General features: G+C 52.9%; 6 protein-coding genes across 6 annotated transcripts; 1 reads left to right on the top strand and 5 right to left on the bottom strand.

The window, feature by feature from the left end:
- Nucleotides 1–3,436: 3,436 nt before the first annotated feature.
- On the bottom strand, nt 3,437–3,964 carry BDP81DRAFT_392202 (uncharacterized protein; the record flags this gene model as incomplete). Its single annotated transcript, XM_060587673.1, has 1 exon — nt 3,437–3,964. One exon carries the CDS (start codon nt 3,962–3,964, stop codon nt 3,437–3,439), a length of 528 nt encoding a protein of 175 aa, XP_060447379.1.
- Nucleotides 3,965–4,792: 828 nt separating this feature from the next.
- BDP81DRAFT_392201 (Metallo-dependent phosphatase-like protein) lies at nt 4,793–5,176 on the bottom strand (the record flags this gene model as incomplete). The annotated part of the gene is made up of 1 exon (XM_060587672.1): nt 4,793–5,176. One exon carries the CDS (start codon nt 5,174–5,176, stop codon nt 4,793–4,795), a length of 384 nt encoding a protein of 127 aa, XP_060447378.1.
- Nucleotides 5,177–5,966: 790 nt separating this feature from the next.
- Nucleotides 5,967–8,574, top strand: BDP81DRAFT_479843 (eIF4-gamma/eIF5/eIF2-epsilon). The gene is made up of 3 exons (XM_060594905.1): nt 5,967–6,118; nt 6,205–6,261; nt 6,322–8,574. The coding sequence occupies exons 1-3, from the start codon at nt 6,023–6,025 to the stop codon at nt 8,353–8,355; spliced, it is 2,187 nt and encodes a 728-aa protein (XP_060447377.1). The 5' UTR covers nt 5,967–6,022; the 3' UTR covers nt 8,356–8,574.
- A 340-nt stretch (nt 8,575–8,914) lies between these two features.
- BDP81DRAFT_447718 (tat pathway signal sequence) lies at nt 8,915–10,822 on the bottom strand (the record flags this gene model as incomplete). Its single annotated transcript, XM_060592215.1, has 2 exons — nt 8,915–10,566; nt 10,669–10,822. The coding sequence occupies 2 exons, from the start codon at nt 10,820–10,822 to the stop codon at nt 8,915–8,917; spliced, it is 1,806 nt and encodes a 601-aa protein (XP_060447376.1).
- A 1,763-nt stretch (nt 10,823–12,585) lies between these two features.
- On the bottom strand, nt 12,586–13,943 carry BDP81DRAFT_392198 (uncharacterized protein; the record flags this gene model as incomplete). The annotated part of the gene is made up of 2 exons (XM_060587671.1): nt 12,586–13,662; nt 13,875–13,943. The coding sequence occupies 2 exons, from the start codon at nt 13,941–13,943 to the stop codon at nt 12,586–12,588; spliced, it is 1,146 nt and encodes a 381-aa protein (XP_060447375.1).
- Nucleotides 13,944–15,310: 1,367 nt separating this feature from the next.
- Nucleotides 15,311–15,610, bottom strand: BDP81DRAFT_422622 (uncharacterized protein). The gene has a single exon (XM_060590010.1). It carries the CDS (start codon nt 15,569–15,571, stop codon nt 15,356–15,358), a length of 216 nt encoding a protein of 71 aa, XP_060447374.1. The 5' UTR covers nt 15,572–15,610; the 3' UTR covers nt 15,311–15,355.
- Between the last annotated feature and the right edge of the window lie 2,392 nt (nt 15,611–18,002).

The following is an 18,002-nucleotide window of genomic DNA, read 5'->3' as shown; positions in this document are numbered from 1 at the left end:
GGGTAGGTAAGGCTTCGGTGATCAATCGTAGTCTTGTCAAGGTAGTAGCTGAAAGCGGATGTTAATCCTGATACGAAGTTAATTGCTGAAGAGCTATGGAAAGTCTGTCCTAGAGTCCGGCTCGAGTCCATCCTATATACAAGTCCTGGTCCTGAACATATCCCTTGTCAATGATCAGTTCCTCTGATCGGGTGAGCGCTCATCGTTCGGCATGAGCGCTCATTGTTCGGCATGAGCGCTCATTACTTGGCATGAGCGCTCATGGCCCCACCATGGCCGCTCATGTCTTATCTTATCATCACGTGACTTGTACCATAGTTCTTCCGTTCCGTGAGAGGGTGCCTAGTGTCCCTTATCTCCTGCATATGTGGTGTATTATAACCGCCGCGAGCCTGCGGGGCAGGCCCTGTTCTTGGTCATGCATGTTGGGTTGTAACATCGTACCTCAACTTATTTATCTTTTCCCTTTTTGCCTAGTTACCTCTAACCTTTTAGTTTTATTAACAATAAGAAGGCGGCAACGTATATGATAAGCGAGTGAAACAGACAAGCGAGTGAAACAGACAAGCGAGTGAAACACTGCCTTATCGTACCTTAAAGGTTGATTTTTTAACTATTTATTAAAAATTGAAATTGAGACTAAAATATATATAATGATCTGTATTAGCTTCGATAAGAGTTATAACTAATCATAGTTTTTGAAATAACTTTCAAAAAAAAAAAAAAAAAAGTCCATCCGCGTATGTTACGGACGTCGAGTTGGTGATGCCCTCACGTTAACAGGTGGCCAAGTGGGGCCGGTACTTCCTGGCAGTACTAACCTGACTGCTAGGTCCTGCCAGGAAGTGCCAGTAAAACGCGTCGACAGCCGACCTAGCCACGCGCAATACTCTCGACGCCTTACCTTACGCCATATGGAAGGGCCGGCGGTTCGTCAACGTTGACGCCATCTCGAGGAAGGGTAACCGAGGCCGTACCTCTTGGATCACAAACGAGGGCATCTTCGTCTACGAGATCCTTGCCAACGGCGTGAGGGGTAATGCCTACTGGGTTTGCCGACGCTGCGACGAGGCAGGGTTTCTAGACCAGCCCTTCAACGCTAACGCCACATCTGCTGCTGCCAGGCATCTCGAGAACGAGCACTCCATCTTCCGAGGTGGCAAGAAGGCTGGCTATACGTCTTCTGATGAGGCTGACGACCCTGGGCCTCCATCCAAGCGCCACCAATCTCTTCCTATCGCCATACCTAAGCGGACAACTACCCAGATCGAAGAGCTAGCTGTGGGATTCCTCGTTGATACCAGCAACCCTCTCACAACGTTCAGCAACCAGTACTTGCAGCACATGCTCAGCCTATTTAATCACGACGTCAACGCCCAGATCCGGTGGTCGAGATCTAGCCAGAGGGAACAACTTCGACGACTCTACATATCCAAGAAGGAACAGATCGAGACCGAGATACAGAGGGCAATCTCGAAGATCTATATATCGTTTGACTTGTGGACCTCACCTAATCGATACGTTATTGTCGCTATCTATAGCCACTTCATTAACTAGTCGGGTAAATAGACGCAGTACCTCTTAGGTCTCCGCCGCTAACCTGGTGCTTACTCTGGTGAGAATGTTGCTACCACAATATATACTGTTATGAAGGACTGGGACCTACTTAATAGGATTGGTGTGACAGTCTCTGACAACGCCAGTGCTAACGACACTTATATCAAGGCTCTTTACCCATCTCTATCACATTTATATACAGAAACTGACGCTCAACAACGTCGAATTCGATGCTATGGCCACATCCTCAACCTCGTTGGCCGTGCCATCATTCATGGCGTTGATGAGGAGGCATTTGAGGAAGAGTCTGACCGTCTTATTAACGCTGGAAGAGTGAAAGAGGACCTAGCCTACTGGAGGACTAGGGGTCCAGTCGGCAAGCTCCGGAACATCGTCAAGTATATCAGATCATCGCCATAACGTTCTGAGAGCTTCTTAGCTATTAGTAACGAGGCTGCTGATGATGATGATGCCTTTACTCTGTGGGAGGAATCGTCACAAGAGCTGAATCTGATGTTGAGTAACACTATTCGATGGAACTCGATATATAACATGATCAACCGGGCCCTACTCAAACGTACCTAGATCAATGGTTACGTATGCTATACTCTGGGCCTCGAAAATGACGAAGATTATGTCCCAAGTGAGGATATCCTCACTAATGAGGATTGGCAAGTCCTCGTCGAGTTGAATGAGGTTCTCGAGCCCCTCTATAAGCAGACTAAGAGATGTGAGGGCTGGGGCAAGGGTGACGGGCATGGTCGACTCTGGGAGGTTCTGGCAGGCATCGAGTATCTCTTGGATCGACTTGAGGACTGGCGCAAGCTCTACGATACCCTTACTACCGAAGAGATTAACCTCACGGCTACCCAAGTATCCCAAAGTCTTTCATCACAGCTATCTCGACCAGCAAGGGCATCGCATCGATCTGCCAGAACGCCAGTCTCGCAGACCCCATCAATCAACAGTATCCCAACTCATACCCAGTCTGACTATATCGCTACTTCGCAGCAGAGTCAACCGCGCCGCCCCCAGGGTATTAACTTCGACTCTCACGGATACTTACGCCTATCGATTATTAATGGTTGGCAAGTACTTAACAAATATTACCTCAAGCTTGGAGAGTCTCCTCTCTACGCCGCAGCAGTGATCTTACACCCTGGCCGGGGCCTACGATGGCTCAAGAAGCGTTGGAACACCCCAGAGACGCGAGGATGGCTTCATGACGCCCAGGAAGGACTTCGAGACTATTGGGAGCAATGGTATGCCGAGATGACTACCCGTCCTAAAGAATCAACCTATCCAGAGCCTCCTCCAAAGCCTCCGCGAGGCTCTTTTGTATCGATCGCAGTTCCTCCGAGGGTTGAAGACTCTGACTATCGTCAATGGTTAAACAGCAGCCTCCATGACGCTACTATCGACGAGGTTGACGAGCTGGATCGATACTTCACCCTCTCAGTTGCCCAGCCCGTCGACGATCCTATTCAGTGGTGAGATTTCACATCAACAGACCTTCCCAACGCTCAGTAAACTTGCCCTCGACGTCTTTGCTATCCCAGCGATGGCGACCGACTGCGAGAGGGCATTCAGCCTTGCCAAACTTACGCTGACGTCACAGAGGCTATCCATGAAACCATCACTGCTTGAGGAGACACAATGCCTCCAGAACTGGGTTCGAGGGGGCAGCGTTGCTGTTGGTGGGCATTACTTCAAGCGGAAGGGTTGACGGAGGGCAGGATGACATCAGAACATCAGATAATGTAAGTTTCTGACGCATAGAGACATCGTGAGAGCTTCACTGACTTCCTAAATAGGTAATATTAATCAATTCAATCCAAGCCAGTCAAATCAAGCAAGCTTCTTGTGAAAAATCAGTCAATCAGACAAGCCCGTCACCCAAGCTTGGCTTGATTGATTGGTATGCAGCGCTGGCCACACCGTTGAGGAAGACGCTCTGCTCACTCATTTCCGAGATCTTGCGTGCCTTCACGTGCTCTCCATGAGGAGTCCTGTCGAAGCTCACGCCCCAAGCACTGAACTCTCCCTTGATTGGATCACTCAGGCCAGTTTGGTTGCCGCCGATGACGATGTAGGTTTCCTGGCCCGAAGACACGGAAACCTGAGCGATGCCGTGGAGACTCTGGACAGTTGGTAGATGAACAAGCTTTTCGAGACGGGAGCGATTCTTGGAAGGGTGAGAGATGATGTATAGGTTGACTTCTGGGTATGACTGCGTGACCAGGAGGTTGCCGTTTGGGCGGATGGCTATGTTTTCGAGCCATGTGCCGTCGGATAGCTGGCCTATGGTGTGAGCGGCTGGGCCACTTGCGAGGGCAAGCAATGGCAAGGCCAATAAATTGAATTTGTGGTAGATCATGGTGATGGCAGAAAGGTCGCTGCCGGGCATGAATTGCTGTTCGCCTGGTGGGAATCAACGGCCCATTAAATGCTTCCATCTTTGGCAGCGTTAAGAATCTGACAATAGGGCTGCGGATGGATCAGAATTTCTTGCGTAAAGAAATCACACGGGCTTGGAGGAATTAATCTGGATTTAACATGGACCTACGATGAAGTTTACGTGGACTTTAGAAGGTAAAGAATACATATCTTTGATTACTGATGGTCGCCGTGAATGAATGTATTAACGCTCTAGGACATCCTGGAAATAAATTTGGGTCTGCTGCAGTTCTGACTGCCAGAGCAAATACGATGTCACGAACCATGAAGTAGAGTAGCTAACTAGTCAGCCCACAAAGTTCAGCGAAACAGAATTGAGTTGTTTCGTATTCTAAGTAAGATAATAATACAAGAGACCTTGTGCCGTCCTTTGCCTGTCTCCTCCAGCTGTTCCCGTAGTTGCTTGTCTCTCCAGACCCCGCACAGACAGAATCAAGGCTGTCTAGTAGTCTACCAACCAGGGTTTGTTGTTTCTACCATGGTGATTCATGATTGCTGCATTCACGAGCAAGGTCTTGCGGGTGTCACTCTCTGGTGCCATCATGATATTCCCCTCCTTCCATAACTTTGGGCAGCCGCAATGGGCGCCTTTGCCGTCGAGGTCGAGGCGGTAGTCTTCGCATGGAACCTGTGGTGGGCCGTGTGTAACGAGGATGTCGACTTCCTTGCAGATTGGTCTCGGATCGCGGGTCACACTTTTGCCTAGGTCTCCTAGTTCTGTCTCGGCCGGGTTGAACCTATCTTCATGCGGACCGTACGAAAACGCGTATCCGTTGAATTAGGGTGTGTAAGGTGAGGCGTATAGAGTAATGGAACGGCCATTCTTGAGGGTGAATGAATGATATCCCTCGCTCAGAAGATTGACTCCGGATTGGTCGAATAGGTCGATCGCTTTCTTTGGCTCCTCTAGATCATCGTCTTCGTCTGAATTGTTGGCCCACCATATAGGATCCAAAGAAACATCGTGGTTTCCGGGGATCACAAGCTTTAGCTCAGCGTCGCAATCCGAAAGACTTTTGATCGCAGCTTTGTAGTTTGACATGCCGCCGATCATAGTTAGATCGCCGCAGTGGAGGACGACATCTGCCGGAGGGAGCTCCGATGGGAAGGCGGAGTCGTGGGTGTCCGACAGAATGAGAAAGCGAATGTTGGACTTCGCCATTGTGGTGTTGAGAAATATGTGCGGGCGGAGAGGTGATGGTCGGGATGAGATATCATGGTCGTATGGAAAGTTCGGAGCTGGTTTGCAGGGTGGGAAATTGTTTGAGAATTTGGAGATATCTCTGCTTTTTAGGGAGAGGGTCGCCTTTCTATAGTCTGATGGGAAAGCAGAAGAAAGAAGAGGTTTAAATTTTCGGAGAAAGGTCGTCAGAAGATAGCAAAGGTTTCCATGCTTCCGTGGATCCACGGTTAAGACTGATCCTCAAGATTTCTGAGGAAATCCAAATCTTTAGGTTAAGAATAATTCTTATATATTTGCTTCTTCCTTCACACAGCCATCGTGAATCAGTCACTGCCCGGCGGTCTTGTGTATCAGCACAGTTGATCCCTCGTGCAGTTTCTGGGCACTACTCGCTGTTGCATTACTGTTGATAACGGTTTCAACTTGATCTTCAGGAGACCATGTGAAATAATGATTTACAAAAAGCATGTAGGAGAGTGAATCACCTAGCTATGCGCCCCTATATTTTCGGACTCGAGCGTCAAACTGACAGCGTGTGTGCCAGCTGCCACACGATTTCTCATAGAAAAATTTGAAAACTATATTGTCTAGCCTTCGTTGCTGAATTCAGAGCATTTTCTGATAGGGAATTCGGTGAAGACTCTCACCGAAGCAGACCGAGGAAGGGTTGCCGCACGGCCCACCCCGCTCCAGGGCCGTTGAGTCACTCACCTTAAATTTCCAACTCCCAAGCTTGCGACCCGGCTTTGACTCACGACCCCGCGACCAACATAATAAATCCCCCAAAGCGTTCACCCACGCCCTTGCGATCCACCTTAGCACACGATGTCGCAGCAAAAGGGAAAGGCCGCCGCCGGCAAAGGCAAGAAGTCCGGTAAGGCTGGAGGTGAGGGCAAGCGCGAGGATGTCCTGCAGGCCGTGGTAAGTCTTAAGCGTCATGGTGGGGCAGGCACGGTGATGGGTGTTGAAATGGCTAACGTGGTGGCTTTCCTCTTCGCCCATTGCAGCTCATCGCCGACTCCTTTCAAGATAGGTTTGCTCCATTTTCAGCAGAGAAGCCAAGAGTAAGTCATGGAACTTGTCCCAAAGCTATGCGACGACGACGACTGACCACCCGCCCGCAGTGCCTGCTACCCCTTGCAAACACGCCCCTTATCGAGTATACCCTCGAGTTCCTCGCCATGAATGGCGTCCAAGAGGTCTATATCTACTGCGGCTCCCACTCCGAACAGATCGAGAACTATATCAACACATCAAGATGGTCCCCCATGTCCATCCGCACCCCGTTTACGAGCCTGCAGTTCATCCGCGTATCCGACGCTCGCTCAATCGGCGACTTCCTCCGTGACCTTGACGGACGTGGCATTATGGATGGCGACTTCATTGTGGTCCACGGCGATGTGGTGTCCAACATCTCACTCGATGGCGCGCTGGCGGCACACAAGGCGCGCAAGGAGGCCGCTGCAACGAATATCATGACAGTGGTCCTGCGATCAGGCGGCGCGGAGGAGCACAGAACAAAGCCCAACGGAATCAACCCCGTCTTCGTGATCGACTCGAAGACGAAGCGTTGCTTACACTACGACGAGATACATCCCCTCCAAAGCGACCACTACATGACTCTCGACCCTGCCGTGATCGACGAACTCTCAACCGACTTTGAGATGCGGGGCGACCTGATCGACGCGGGTATCGATATCTGCACTCCCGAGGTACTGGCGCTGTGGTCTGAGAGCTTTGACTACGAGCTCCCGAGGCGGAATTTCCTGCACGGTGTCCTGAAAGACTGGGAGCTGAACGGCAAGGCGATCTACGCAGAGGTCCTCGAGGACGGCTACGCGGCGCGCGCGAGCAATCTCCAAATGTACGAGTCAATCAACAAGGACGTCCTCGGGCGCTGGACATTCCCCTTCGTTCCCGACTGCAATGTCATTCCTGGCCAGACGTACAAGATGACCAGCGGCGCAGTATGCGTCGAGGACGGAACAGTCATGGCACCGACCAGCAAGATTGCCCGGTCAATCCTCGGCCAGGGAGCCACCGTGGGCGCCGGCAGCACGGTAACAAACAGCATCATCGGCAGGCGGTGCAAAATCGGCAACAACGTCCGCATCGAGAACAGCTTCATTTGGGACGACGCCGTAATCGAAGACGACGCGGTCATCACACGCTCCATCCTAGCCGACTCAAGCATCGTAGGCAAGGGCTCCGTCGTCGCCGCCGGCTCCCTCCTCTCCTTCGGCGTCATCCTCAGCGACAACAGCAAGATCCCCGAGGCCACCGTCCTCGCAGTCACCACACACAACGGATCGCCCGTCAGCCCTGACAAGTCCCTCGTCGGGCCCTCAGGTAAGGGCGCTCCCTACGTCGACCCCGAGGCCGAAGACATGGATGACGAGGACCCCTCGACCCTTCAGCGCTCGCTCCTCTACAACCTCGCCCACCTCAACCTCTCCACCTCGACAATCTCAACCCTCTCCTCCGACATCGACGACGACGACTCGGACGCCGGCGATGGCATCACTCAATTCTCCGCCGACTCCCGCAACCGCGCAGACTCGTTCGTCTCAGACGACTCCCAGGGCAAATCAGGCTTCCACCACGATGCAGTCCACGGCCTCCTCGACGCCCTCCGCGCCGAATCAGGCGACTTCGACTCCGCCAAGCTCGAGTTCATGGGCCTCCGCCTCGCCAACGACGCCTCGGACGTGGCCATGCGCAAGGCCGTCGCCATCGCCTTTGCCCGCCGCGCCGCAGAACTCCTCGAGCCCGAACACGGCGGCCTTGAGCCCGCAAAGGCCGCACACACGACCTTCAACTCCAACAAGGGCGCCTCGAAATTCGTCTCCGAGGTCGGCGTCGGCGGCGGCGAGGCGGAGCAGGTCGAATTCGTCCTCGCGCTGCAGCGCGCTCTGCTCGGGTGCCGGAACCTCGAGAACGCGCGCGCCGGTGTGCTGCTCGCGGCCATGCTGCAGCAGCTTTATGGGCTGGACGTTCTCGAGGCAGAGGGTATCTCGGCTTGGTGGGAGGACGATCGCGCCGAGGAGGGCGCGGGCGAGGGTATGGCGGCGCTCAAGGAGAAGTGTCGGGTTCTCGTTGAGTGGTTGGAGGAAGCTGATGAGGAGGACTCTGATGACTCTGATGAGGATGACGACTAGGTATTGGCATCTCGGACTGCATCTCAGGAGTTGTAAGGGGACCAAGAGGGAGAGAGAAACAGAGGAAGAAAACATACTCACACGAATGCCTGTGGTAGAGGCTTGATGAGTGACAAGGCTTGCGCAGCGCATTTCATGCTGCTGCAGACTAGCAAGACGGGGTCGGGACTTATAAAAGTTACGGTAGAACAAGAATCAAAGAATACGTTAAACAGTCAACCTACTTGTGAGCCTCATCTGATTAGAATCTCATAAAACCAATCATCACGGCACGCCAGTTGGGACAACGGATAACATGACTTGCTTGTATTGCAAGGCGACTAATAAGGTATCATATCAAAAGCATAAGCCCTCCAAAAACGCCCAGCTGAACCCTGGCCCAAAAAGATTGCGAAACTCCGGTCCTTATCACCTTGTGATTCCCCCGACTTTTGTTTTCTCGAATACGCAGCAGAACTCAGAGGATGGCGAAGCTCGCGATCCCCAAAACTGGACAGAGCCTCGTTCTTGAGCCGCAGCCGACCACTGCATAGCAGATTCATCTCCGGGACCTATTCTTCTAGTAATAGTTCTGAAGATCGCTGCTGTTGCCTGCGCCGCCTCCACCGCCTCCGTAATTACCACCACCGCCGCCGCCCATGGGACGACCAGCTGGGCCAGTTGGGGCATTCGGCGGAGGTCCCGAGTTCCACGCGCTAAGCGGAGGTTGGTACTGTTGCTGTTGACCCCCTTGGAAGCCGCCTTGCTGCTGCGACTGTCCCGGGAGGGGCGGATAGCTGTTGTCATCATACTCGACAGTCTGTCCGTATCCTCCCTGCTGGTTTCGGGGCTCGACGTCGTCGAGGGAGCGGTAGCCGTGCATGCCACGTCCGCCGCGGCCGCCCTTACCGTTGCCGCGGCCTCTGCCACCTCTTCCTCCACCGCCGCGGAAGCCACCGCCACCACGACCACCGCCTCCGCGTCCAGAATGGAAGTCGCGGCGCTCGTTGCGGCCGTTGTAGGGGTTGTGTCGGTGATGGTCTCGTGAGTAGTCGCCGCCATCGTGTTTCCGCTTAGAAGACTTGTTGGCGAAGAGCGATTCATACTCGTCTTCGCGGGGGTCCTCTGGCTCGATGCGTAGAATCATCTTCTCTCCAACCGTGGTCTCAAAGGTCATTGCCTTATCGGCGGGGATAGGCTGCCAGTTCTGAATCTTGCCGGCATCCACGGGGCGGGCGCCCTTTCGGAGGGCGAGAACGACAAGAGGTGACGGGTTGTCCGTGTGAAACTTCGCGGTGGCGGGAACGGGTCGAAGGCTCGCTGCCCAGATGCTATTCTCAAAGCAAGCAGTACCTGTGACCTCCCACTTCATCTTGCTGCCCATACCTCCGACCTTTTCCAGAATGCTGGCCGGGCAAGGACGCGGGCAGATGAGAATGTTGTTGGCGTGGAACTTAAGCTCCTGCTCGGGCAATCCAGGGGGGATCTGGGCCATCTTCATCAACTGCGCCGTATCTTCCTTGCTGATCAAGTAGCCTGTGAAATAGACAGTCTTTTTGACTCTCAGCCGTTGCGGACGTACGTCAGATGATTGCTTGCCAATCTCCTCGTTGTGAAGGTTGATCATGTGCTGCACCTCGGCAACCTCAACCACGGGGTCCAGCGTCGTCGACATGTCTGCGACCTGGACAACCTCCGCCGTGATGGGGCCGCGTGTGCGAGTAGCATTGATGTTCTGCTTGCGGTTATAGTCGGTCATGAAATCTCTGAACCCCTTGACATGTTTCGGACGGTCCTCGTAAATGCGGATCTCTTCGGCGTTCTTGTACGTCTCCATGACCGCAGTGAGAAAGAGCTGCTTAAAGTGCATCGTGCTCGAAAAGTTCTGGTTCGTCGGGCTGACGGCAGGCTTGAGCCCAACCATGTCGAACTCGAGCCCCTTGCTCGCAATCATCCTCTTGATGAGCTCCCCGAAGCCTCGCTCGGAGCGGCCCGTCAGCAGCACGCACAAAGCGTCCTTTTGCTTGACGCTCAGCTTCACCAGTTCGACAATCTTTTCATTCCACCAGCTCTCCCAGGCGCGCTTCTCCTCCGTGTCGGCGCCCTCGCCCGTGGCTGAGAGGATTCGGGAGTCGTGCCACCAGCCGCCGTTGCAGATGACGTCTTGACTTGACAACACGCCGATCGTAGGGCCGCTCCATAATGCGGGGTTCGGCAAAGGAGTTTTGAAGACTGCAGAAATGAGATGACATTAGCTTTGCAATGAGCGTATTTGCGAAGCAATCACGCGACGCGGGATGGGGAGGGACGGAGAGAAAGAGAGGGCATCGTTACGTGTGTTGTCAAAATCGTAGATGTGCAGGGCCTTGATCTTGTCGACGGCGGGCAGCTGTGTCGTCGCGATGCTCCATCTGCTGAGTGCAGTCGGCGTCGCAGAGGATGTCGAGTAGGCCGCCTTAGCAGAGCCATTGGCGTATGCGGACGTCATGACTCGGCGGGTGAATCTGGAAGCTGCCAACATGAATGTTGACCAGACTTCGAAATTCCGAGAGAGGTCGAGTGGGAATTGTTCAAAGAGCGGGTCGTCGATACGGTCGCGAGCGCGCAGAACCAGGGCAGTGGGCTAGGGGACTCGAGCTTTGCTACAGCGGTAGGTGCAACCGCGGCTTGTGCCAGTAGGAAGTTTTCCCAGCCGTTGGCTTTGTGGGGCTGTCCCGTCATCAGGGGGAGGCAAGTCCCTGGAGAGTTGCTACCCGTTCACGCCGCCACCTTTTGCGGGAAGCTTACGCACGGGTGCAGTGGCTGCTTATGTCAACATGTAATTAGATAAGCAACGTCCGCCACTCTGAGTACAAGGTAAACCACGGCCTGATGACTTGTTAAGAAAAAACAGGATCCAAGCAATTTGAAGAATTAAGGATTCAACCATGCAAATTTTTTTTTTATATTTTTTTTTTTTGGATACTTTGATCATTTCACGTTGGCGAATTCTCACTCAGAATAGAACGGATGAGCGTCGCGCACTTTTCCGACGTCCCGAAGTACGCCGAAGTGGGTATGTCAAAGCCGGCGTAGGGTTCATAGCTTCTCTTCTCCAGGTTTTCTCCTAGTGATTCAATTTAATGGTCTGTTTCTGCAAAATAGAGATGATCTATGGAGTGGCTGTAGTTATCCCTTGCTCATTCAGGTAGGAAGATGTTGAGGTAGGACGAGATGTTGCTTCCAGATGGTGTACTACTACTCATAATGCAATAACTTTGCTTCTCTCCTCAGAGTGATTACAGGTTCGAGTAAAATGGTTGCCATGAAAGATATTCACTCACACCTAGAGTAAGAAAGAGTCTTCGCCCTTTATACAGAGGTGAAATGACTATTGAGCTAATAATTGAAACATATCGCAAACAAGACCTTATTGCTTGTAATCGATCTAGACCACAAACTTGAGTTCATGAACTTACGGTTTGACATTACGGGAAACGGGGATATCGTCAGACGGCAATACCTCCGGCTCATCAAGATTGTGAAGCCTGACCTGGGGAGGTAAACGAAACACATCAAGAGGGACCCGGTGACATGATAGATAACAGTTTCTCTTAATTTTCCTTATTTTTTGGAGTCTCGGCTGAACCCAACCATGGCTAGATTCGTGCCTCTTACCAGCACTTGCTTCCGCTGAACCACCGTTAGGCGAGGCCTGCCAACAACTATTTCATCCTCTTCAGAGTTTTCGTATCCATCCTCCTCTTCGCGGCATCTCATCCCTTGCCGTACCTGCCCATTGGGATATCATCTTCCTGCTTCATCTCATCCATCTTTGGTGATCTCTCGCAAATCCTGTGTTCCCGTTCCCAAGCGAACATACAGAGGCCATGCTTCTTGGCGTGTAAGTTCCAAACATCGACGGCTTCCAACATAAGAAAAACATGTTTTGAGGACATACAGGCCCCTTGAGTCCATAAAATATCGGACATTTGTGAACAGGAAAAAAAACGATAAAAAGATCCAAGATCGGGGAGATTTCCCGCACCATAACGCCGAAAAAAGAGTAACCGAGTGCCTTTCCCATGGGTATTCCATGCCGCCTTTGGTGGCCCGACCGATGCAATGCGTACTCTAAAAAGTCATGCTCATGAACCAGCCAGGGTCCCTTTTCATCATATCATACCACTTCCACTTGTCCATCGTTTGGACACCTCTTCCTCATTACTTCCATCAATTCTTCGTGTCAAAATACACGGTGTGGTATGTCGACTACAATGTCGGGTCAATGGCGCCAGAGTCAGACTGCTCGCCAAAGTCAAGAAAAGCGTCCCAATTGTCGTTGACATTGGGTCCCGGGGTCGCATCATCGCTTCTCGGTTCGTCAAAGCGGGACGCGTAAGGGTTCACGTGTCCGTTGAAGTACTCGTGCGAAGAAAGCGTAAGCTCATTCAAGTGCTGCTCATGTTTCAGGTCGGCCATCGAATGAGTGTCCGGATAGTACATCTGCTGCTGTAGCGGGTTGCCCATGAACATTTGAGCCATCGGATCATTCATGTCCAAGTTGGGTACCATCATCTTCGCATCCATCGGCAGCTCAGCAGTAAACGACGACTCAGGGGAGAAGAGGCTGTGGTCGATTGTTGTCATGGGCGAAGGGAAAGTCGAAGCGGTTCGCGTCGAAGGCGTGCCAGCAGCAGCGTCCGATGACGGAGACAATGCTGGCGGCGACTGAGGATGATCTCGCACCACCGGTGTGGCCATGTCCATGGGAGACGCCACTGACTGTGTTCTCTGGCGTTGGTATCGCTGGTTCTCGGGCTGGAAGTTTACGGACGAAAAGCTCGGGGACATAGGGCTCGTAACCGCGTTCTCGGGCTGCGAGGGTTGCGACTGCGACATGGAACGTTGCCCAGGGACGGAGTACATCGAGTTCGTGATGTTGCGAGACAAAGCCTGTGCTTGCTTGTTGGCGTTCGGGAACTGCTCGGCAAACATCTTGTTGATTGGGTTTTGGGCCCATTCCTCGTTGCGGAGCCCGGCTACCATGCTCGCCATGGCTACCCGGTTAGCCAGAAAGGCATTAACGCGGTAGTCAAACTCTGGAGAACCGGTCTGGAGGTGAGCTGCCAGCATTCGGTAAGAGCGAGGCATGTCATCTTCTTCCTCTTCGTACATTTCCTCGGCCTGGACAATAGCTTCAGAGATCTTGAATCCCTTGCCGGTACGCTTCTTGTGGATCTCGCTGGCCATCTTGGCGGATTGGACACGGGCTTCGATGCTGCGGTCTGCGCGCCGCGAGGCGGCAATGTACGCACGCTCTTGGTTCTCTTCGTGAGATCTCTCCGTCTACGTGGAACTGGTCAGCCCTTGGATCCGGCATTGTGGATACTTCGTTGTGGCATATTAAACAGAACGTGGCAAGAAACGTTGTACAAGAGTGGCGAATAGAGCCAAAATGGGAAATTGAGAGCTGTGGATACATTGGATAGGCAAAAGAATGTACTGGCTCGGCCAAACCGACTGGACAAAATATCACGGCTTGAACGGAGGCTTCGTACCTTCTTCTGTGCCCGTTCAGTCTGCATTGTGGGCGACAGGTTGCTGGCGTCCAAGGATCGCTTCGGCATTTTCGTTGACGTCTAGGACTCGGAGATCGACGAGTGTTATAAGATAGTCGAGTGGTAATGGGGTCAAAGGTGGCTTGGCCAGAGACGTAGGTGATGCGGGGAGCAGGCGTATATTGGAAGCTTTTATTCACTTGCGGTGATGGGCTTCGTTGTGGCTAGAACCTTGAAGCCGGAATCACCTGATATCGCGATGAGGTCTGTCGGTCGAAACCTAGTTGTTTACTTAGGTACGTAAAGGCGTCTGAGTCGTACGTGAATCTATCGTGATGTCCGAAGACGGTTGCGTTTTGTGAGGGAGCTTGTCGGTCGAGGGACCAAAAGGGTGTGTGGAAATTGAGGAGGCAAGGTGTGGAACAGGGCGGTAATCCAAGTCTTATACAGTCCAAGGGTATGTGCTCGGGAGAAACGACCGGGTATCAGTCTCGAGGTGCGGAGCAGCGCAGAGAGGAAGGAAAAAAGGGAGTGAACTGGATGGGCGTGCGGTGGAACAGAGGACAACCCGGAAGCAATGTTCCATGCGAAAGCGTGGGAGAGGGAGAGAGAGAGAGAGCGTGAGGAGGTACATCTGGGGGTACATCTGATGCTGGGTTACTGGTTCGAGGATTGACCAGACAGACGGCCGGATAGATGTGACCGGGGGCATGGTACATGGGGGAGGGGTCAGGTTCGATTGTCTGTCTGGTCTGTTGCTGTTGCAGTGAGTGAAATGGGACTCGGGTAGCTGGACTAGATACGCTAAGGATACATAGGGTCGCGGCGGCACAAGCAGGCGCTGAGAAATGCGGTAGTGCTGGCTGTGCTGCGGTTGGGGCAGTCCACCTGTGTTTCCCGTGAAAGACGGAGAGGGACGGCAGAGTGAGAGGGGAAGAGAAAGTGGCATTTCGACTGCTTTCGATCGCTAGTTGGACGATCTGGGAGGGTTTGATCGGGTTACGCTCTGTTGATCGATCTCGATGAGAAGGGACTGTGTGCTAGGCCGACGCCCGTGGAGCAAAGTACCCAAGTAGTCACTCTGCACTTCATCGAATGGAAGGAAAGGGCTGCCCACTCTCTCTGCTTCTCCTTCCATTTCCCCCAGTGCCCCCCCTCTGTTCTGATCTCTGAATGACTGTTTTCCTGTCGCCCGCCCTCGTACTCTACTTCTTTTGGATTAGCGCCGGGTCGTTTGGGAAGATGGCAACCACGGTTTGGTTGTGTTGGCAGGGGCTGGGTTCACGGCTAAGGCAGTCGCCAGTTGTATTGTAACTTTTGGGGAAGGCACAGCTTTTCCCCGTCTTCAACCAGTCTTCTTCCTTCCCACAAGCCATCTGCCTTAGTACCTATTACAGTCTTTCCTTTCAACTAAAGTACTCAAACTCGTTTCATTTCTCTCTTCCCTGCCCATCCGCTCTATCGTTAGATTTCTGTCAAGCTCAAGACGGTAGCGGGACGTGTACGAATACAGAGGCAGGAGCACCAATCGTCTCGAGGGCCGCAGGGCAGGTGCAGATGCAGCAGCTGCTGCTGCTGCATGGGGTGGAGCTTTGGCCTGGGTGGGGCGATCCCAAGCTCGGGCTCTCGCCTGTGCCACATCTCCACCCGAGTGCACCCAAGTGCAACCGACAGGGCAGAATCAATCCCCGGGCCATTTGCTCCAGGCCTTATCCCAGTCGCGAACTGTGAGAGACAGAGAGCTTCTTCCCAGTGGTCCAATTTTCCACGGTCATTTTGGGCAGTTCCGCATCGATTCCTCTTGCGTTGCGTCTGAATAATGTCAGTACTGCCGCAGCTACGCAATAATTATTGTAACAAGTGGTAACTAGGACGACAGACATACGAGCTGTCCTATCCTCTTACATTTCACAGTACCATAGTATCCGTACCAAGCGGTAAGCTGTACGGAGTATGATAATCATAATGTAGCTTTCGTGCAAAGAAGGGCTTTGCAGAGGGAGGCAGGAGCGTCACTACTCGAAACTCCGTCTTTCCCCCAAATCCCATGATTCCATGCACCCTGTTCCTTCCAGTCTTCCCCTTGCCTGAAATCGCCATTGCGGCTAGAGACATGGTGCACCGAGTACGTATTCTTTCTTTTCCTTCCTGCCCTCTGCCAGGACTGTTTGCAAGCGGGTACTAAACGAGCAACCACGTTGGCGAACAGAAAGAGAAGGTGAGAGGGGGGGGGGGGGGTGGGAGTTTGTCGTGTCCTTGGGAACCTGAGGGAACTATCAGTACGGAGTACCTCAGACATGAGAAGAGTGAGGAGTCGACAGGCGGGAGACCGGGATCCAACGCGCCCTTCTGCAACCATCACCGATTGACAACGACAACCTTGACAACCACACAACCACGTCGCCCGGCTTCATATCGTCCCTCGATTTGCGCAATCTACCTGCAGACCTGCTGTTTCTCTCAGTATGGTCGCTGTGATGGGGTGGCGGGCCTAAAGTTGTCGCTCGGGCGGAACCTTTGGCTCCCAGCCGTGCCAGCGTCCCCAACTCGTCAAACTCTCTTGTCATGCTAAAGTCTAAAGACGCTTAGCTGCAGCCCGCCGCTCGTCTTGTCCGACTGCATAGTGTCTTATACAGGACATTGGATGTTGCTCACCGGCTGCATGTATGCTTGGTATCTCTGAGGTCGATCCCAAGAGTTGGCTCCTGACTATCTTTTGGCTGTATTGACACGCCTCAGCCAATCCCATGTGAGTGATTCAGTCACTTTGAATGGCTCGCTCACTTCCATCCGGCTATGTCTCTGACATATCGCAGTTGATGGCCCATCATCCCTCTGATATGTGTGGGCTATTGCACCAGGGCGTACGTTGTACCACCCTTTCCACCTGGGCCAGATTCCGCAAACATGCGCGAGCTTAAGACAAGAGAGGCAGGGACCGGTCAATGTTCCACGAGCCCTGCTGTGCTTTGCTCTGCATCCATACATGTATGGAGCACATTGCCTCGAGACACGGCACATTCACAACTTTGAAGTTTTCACTACCTACCCCGCTGACAGGCCGCATCATTCGACCCTTAACGAATTTGTACAGGGCTGTCCTATTCGAAATTTCAGCCAGGAGCGCACTCCGAGGCCTCACCGCCAATAAGTCCAATTCAGTTGAGACACAACAAGCCCGGCGGGCAGTGCCAAGTCGCTGTGCCTGTAATTCGTACAACCACAGCGAGTGCAAAACTACACCCTCCTCGTCCCAGGTCGATCTTCGCTCCAGATCCCATGGAGACGTCGTTGCCATTGGCCTTCGACGCAGCCTGTGTATGATGGAACCCAAATGCATTCCCGGTCAATCGATTGGACTCGTCAATGCTCTGTGGCTGTGGCAATAGGCTTACGGTGGCTCTGAAGAGACCGAAGCCCTCGACCTCGACCACACCAGAATCTCAATCCTATTACATCCGATCTCAATGCCGACAGGTTAACCTACCTACTGTTGCTTGGTTCGCGGCTCCCAATCCTGTCATCAGTGGGACGATATAGCTGTTGTGCTGGGGCTGTACCTTAGCCTTTGCTCTGGCGGTATAGCACCCCGGGCTATTGATCCGAATACCTCGACACTCGGTGCTAGAATCTCTCCGCGTCCGCAATTCGGAAAGACGAGTGGATCCGGTAGCATGGGGCGACAGCGACGATCGATCCCCAGGGTCCGATGCCGAGTACTAGGGACCCCCAGCACGATGGCGATGAGAATTGACACGCTGCCACGCTTCGACACATCTACCGGAATATTCTAGCACCACTGTAACGGATGTTCAGCAGGCAAATGCCCTCTCCAGTAACAATAGAGTCGCAATCGAGTCGCAATCGAGTCGAAAAAGGCGAGCTTTAGCGACAGCACTGTCTCGTTCCTACTAGCTGACATCGTAGGAAGTCGTCCTGCCTTGCAACCTAATTTGGACTTAGGATACGGATATAGATACTCATAATCACGCCCTCTGCGAGAATTGCGAATTGCGCGATGGTTGAAACAGAATCCCTACCTTCTGGCACAGTCGTCCCAAGCCGGCGGGGGAGTATTGTCCTAATTTCCCACCCCAACATCGGGTCACCTCGCGCTTCGCAGGTTTC

Source organism: Colletotrichum phormii, assembly GCF_030913505.1.
Source record: "Colletotrichum phormii strain CBS 102054 chromosome Unknown BDP81scaffold_6, whole genome shotgun sequence".
In the NCBI taxonomy this organism is placed as follows: Eukaryota; Fungi; Ascomycota; class Sordariomycetes; order Glomerellales; family Glomerellaceae; genus Colletotrichum; species Colletotrichum phormii.
Note: the sequence above shows the minus strand (reverse complement) of the source record. Positions and strands in the feature narration are given on the sequence as shown.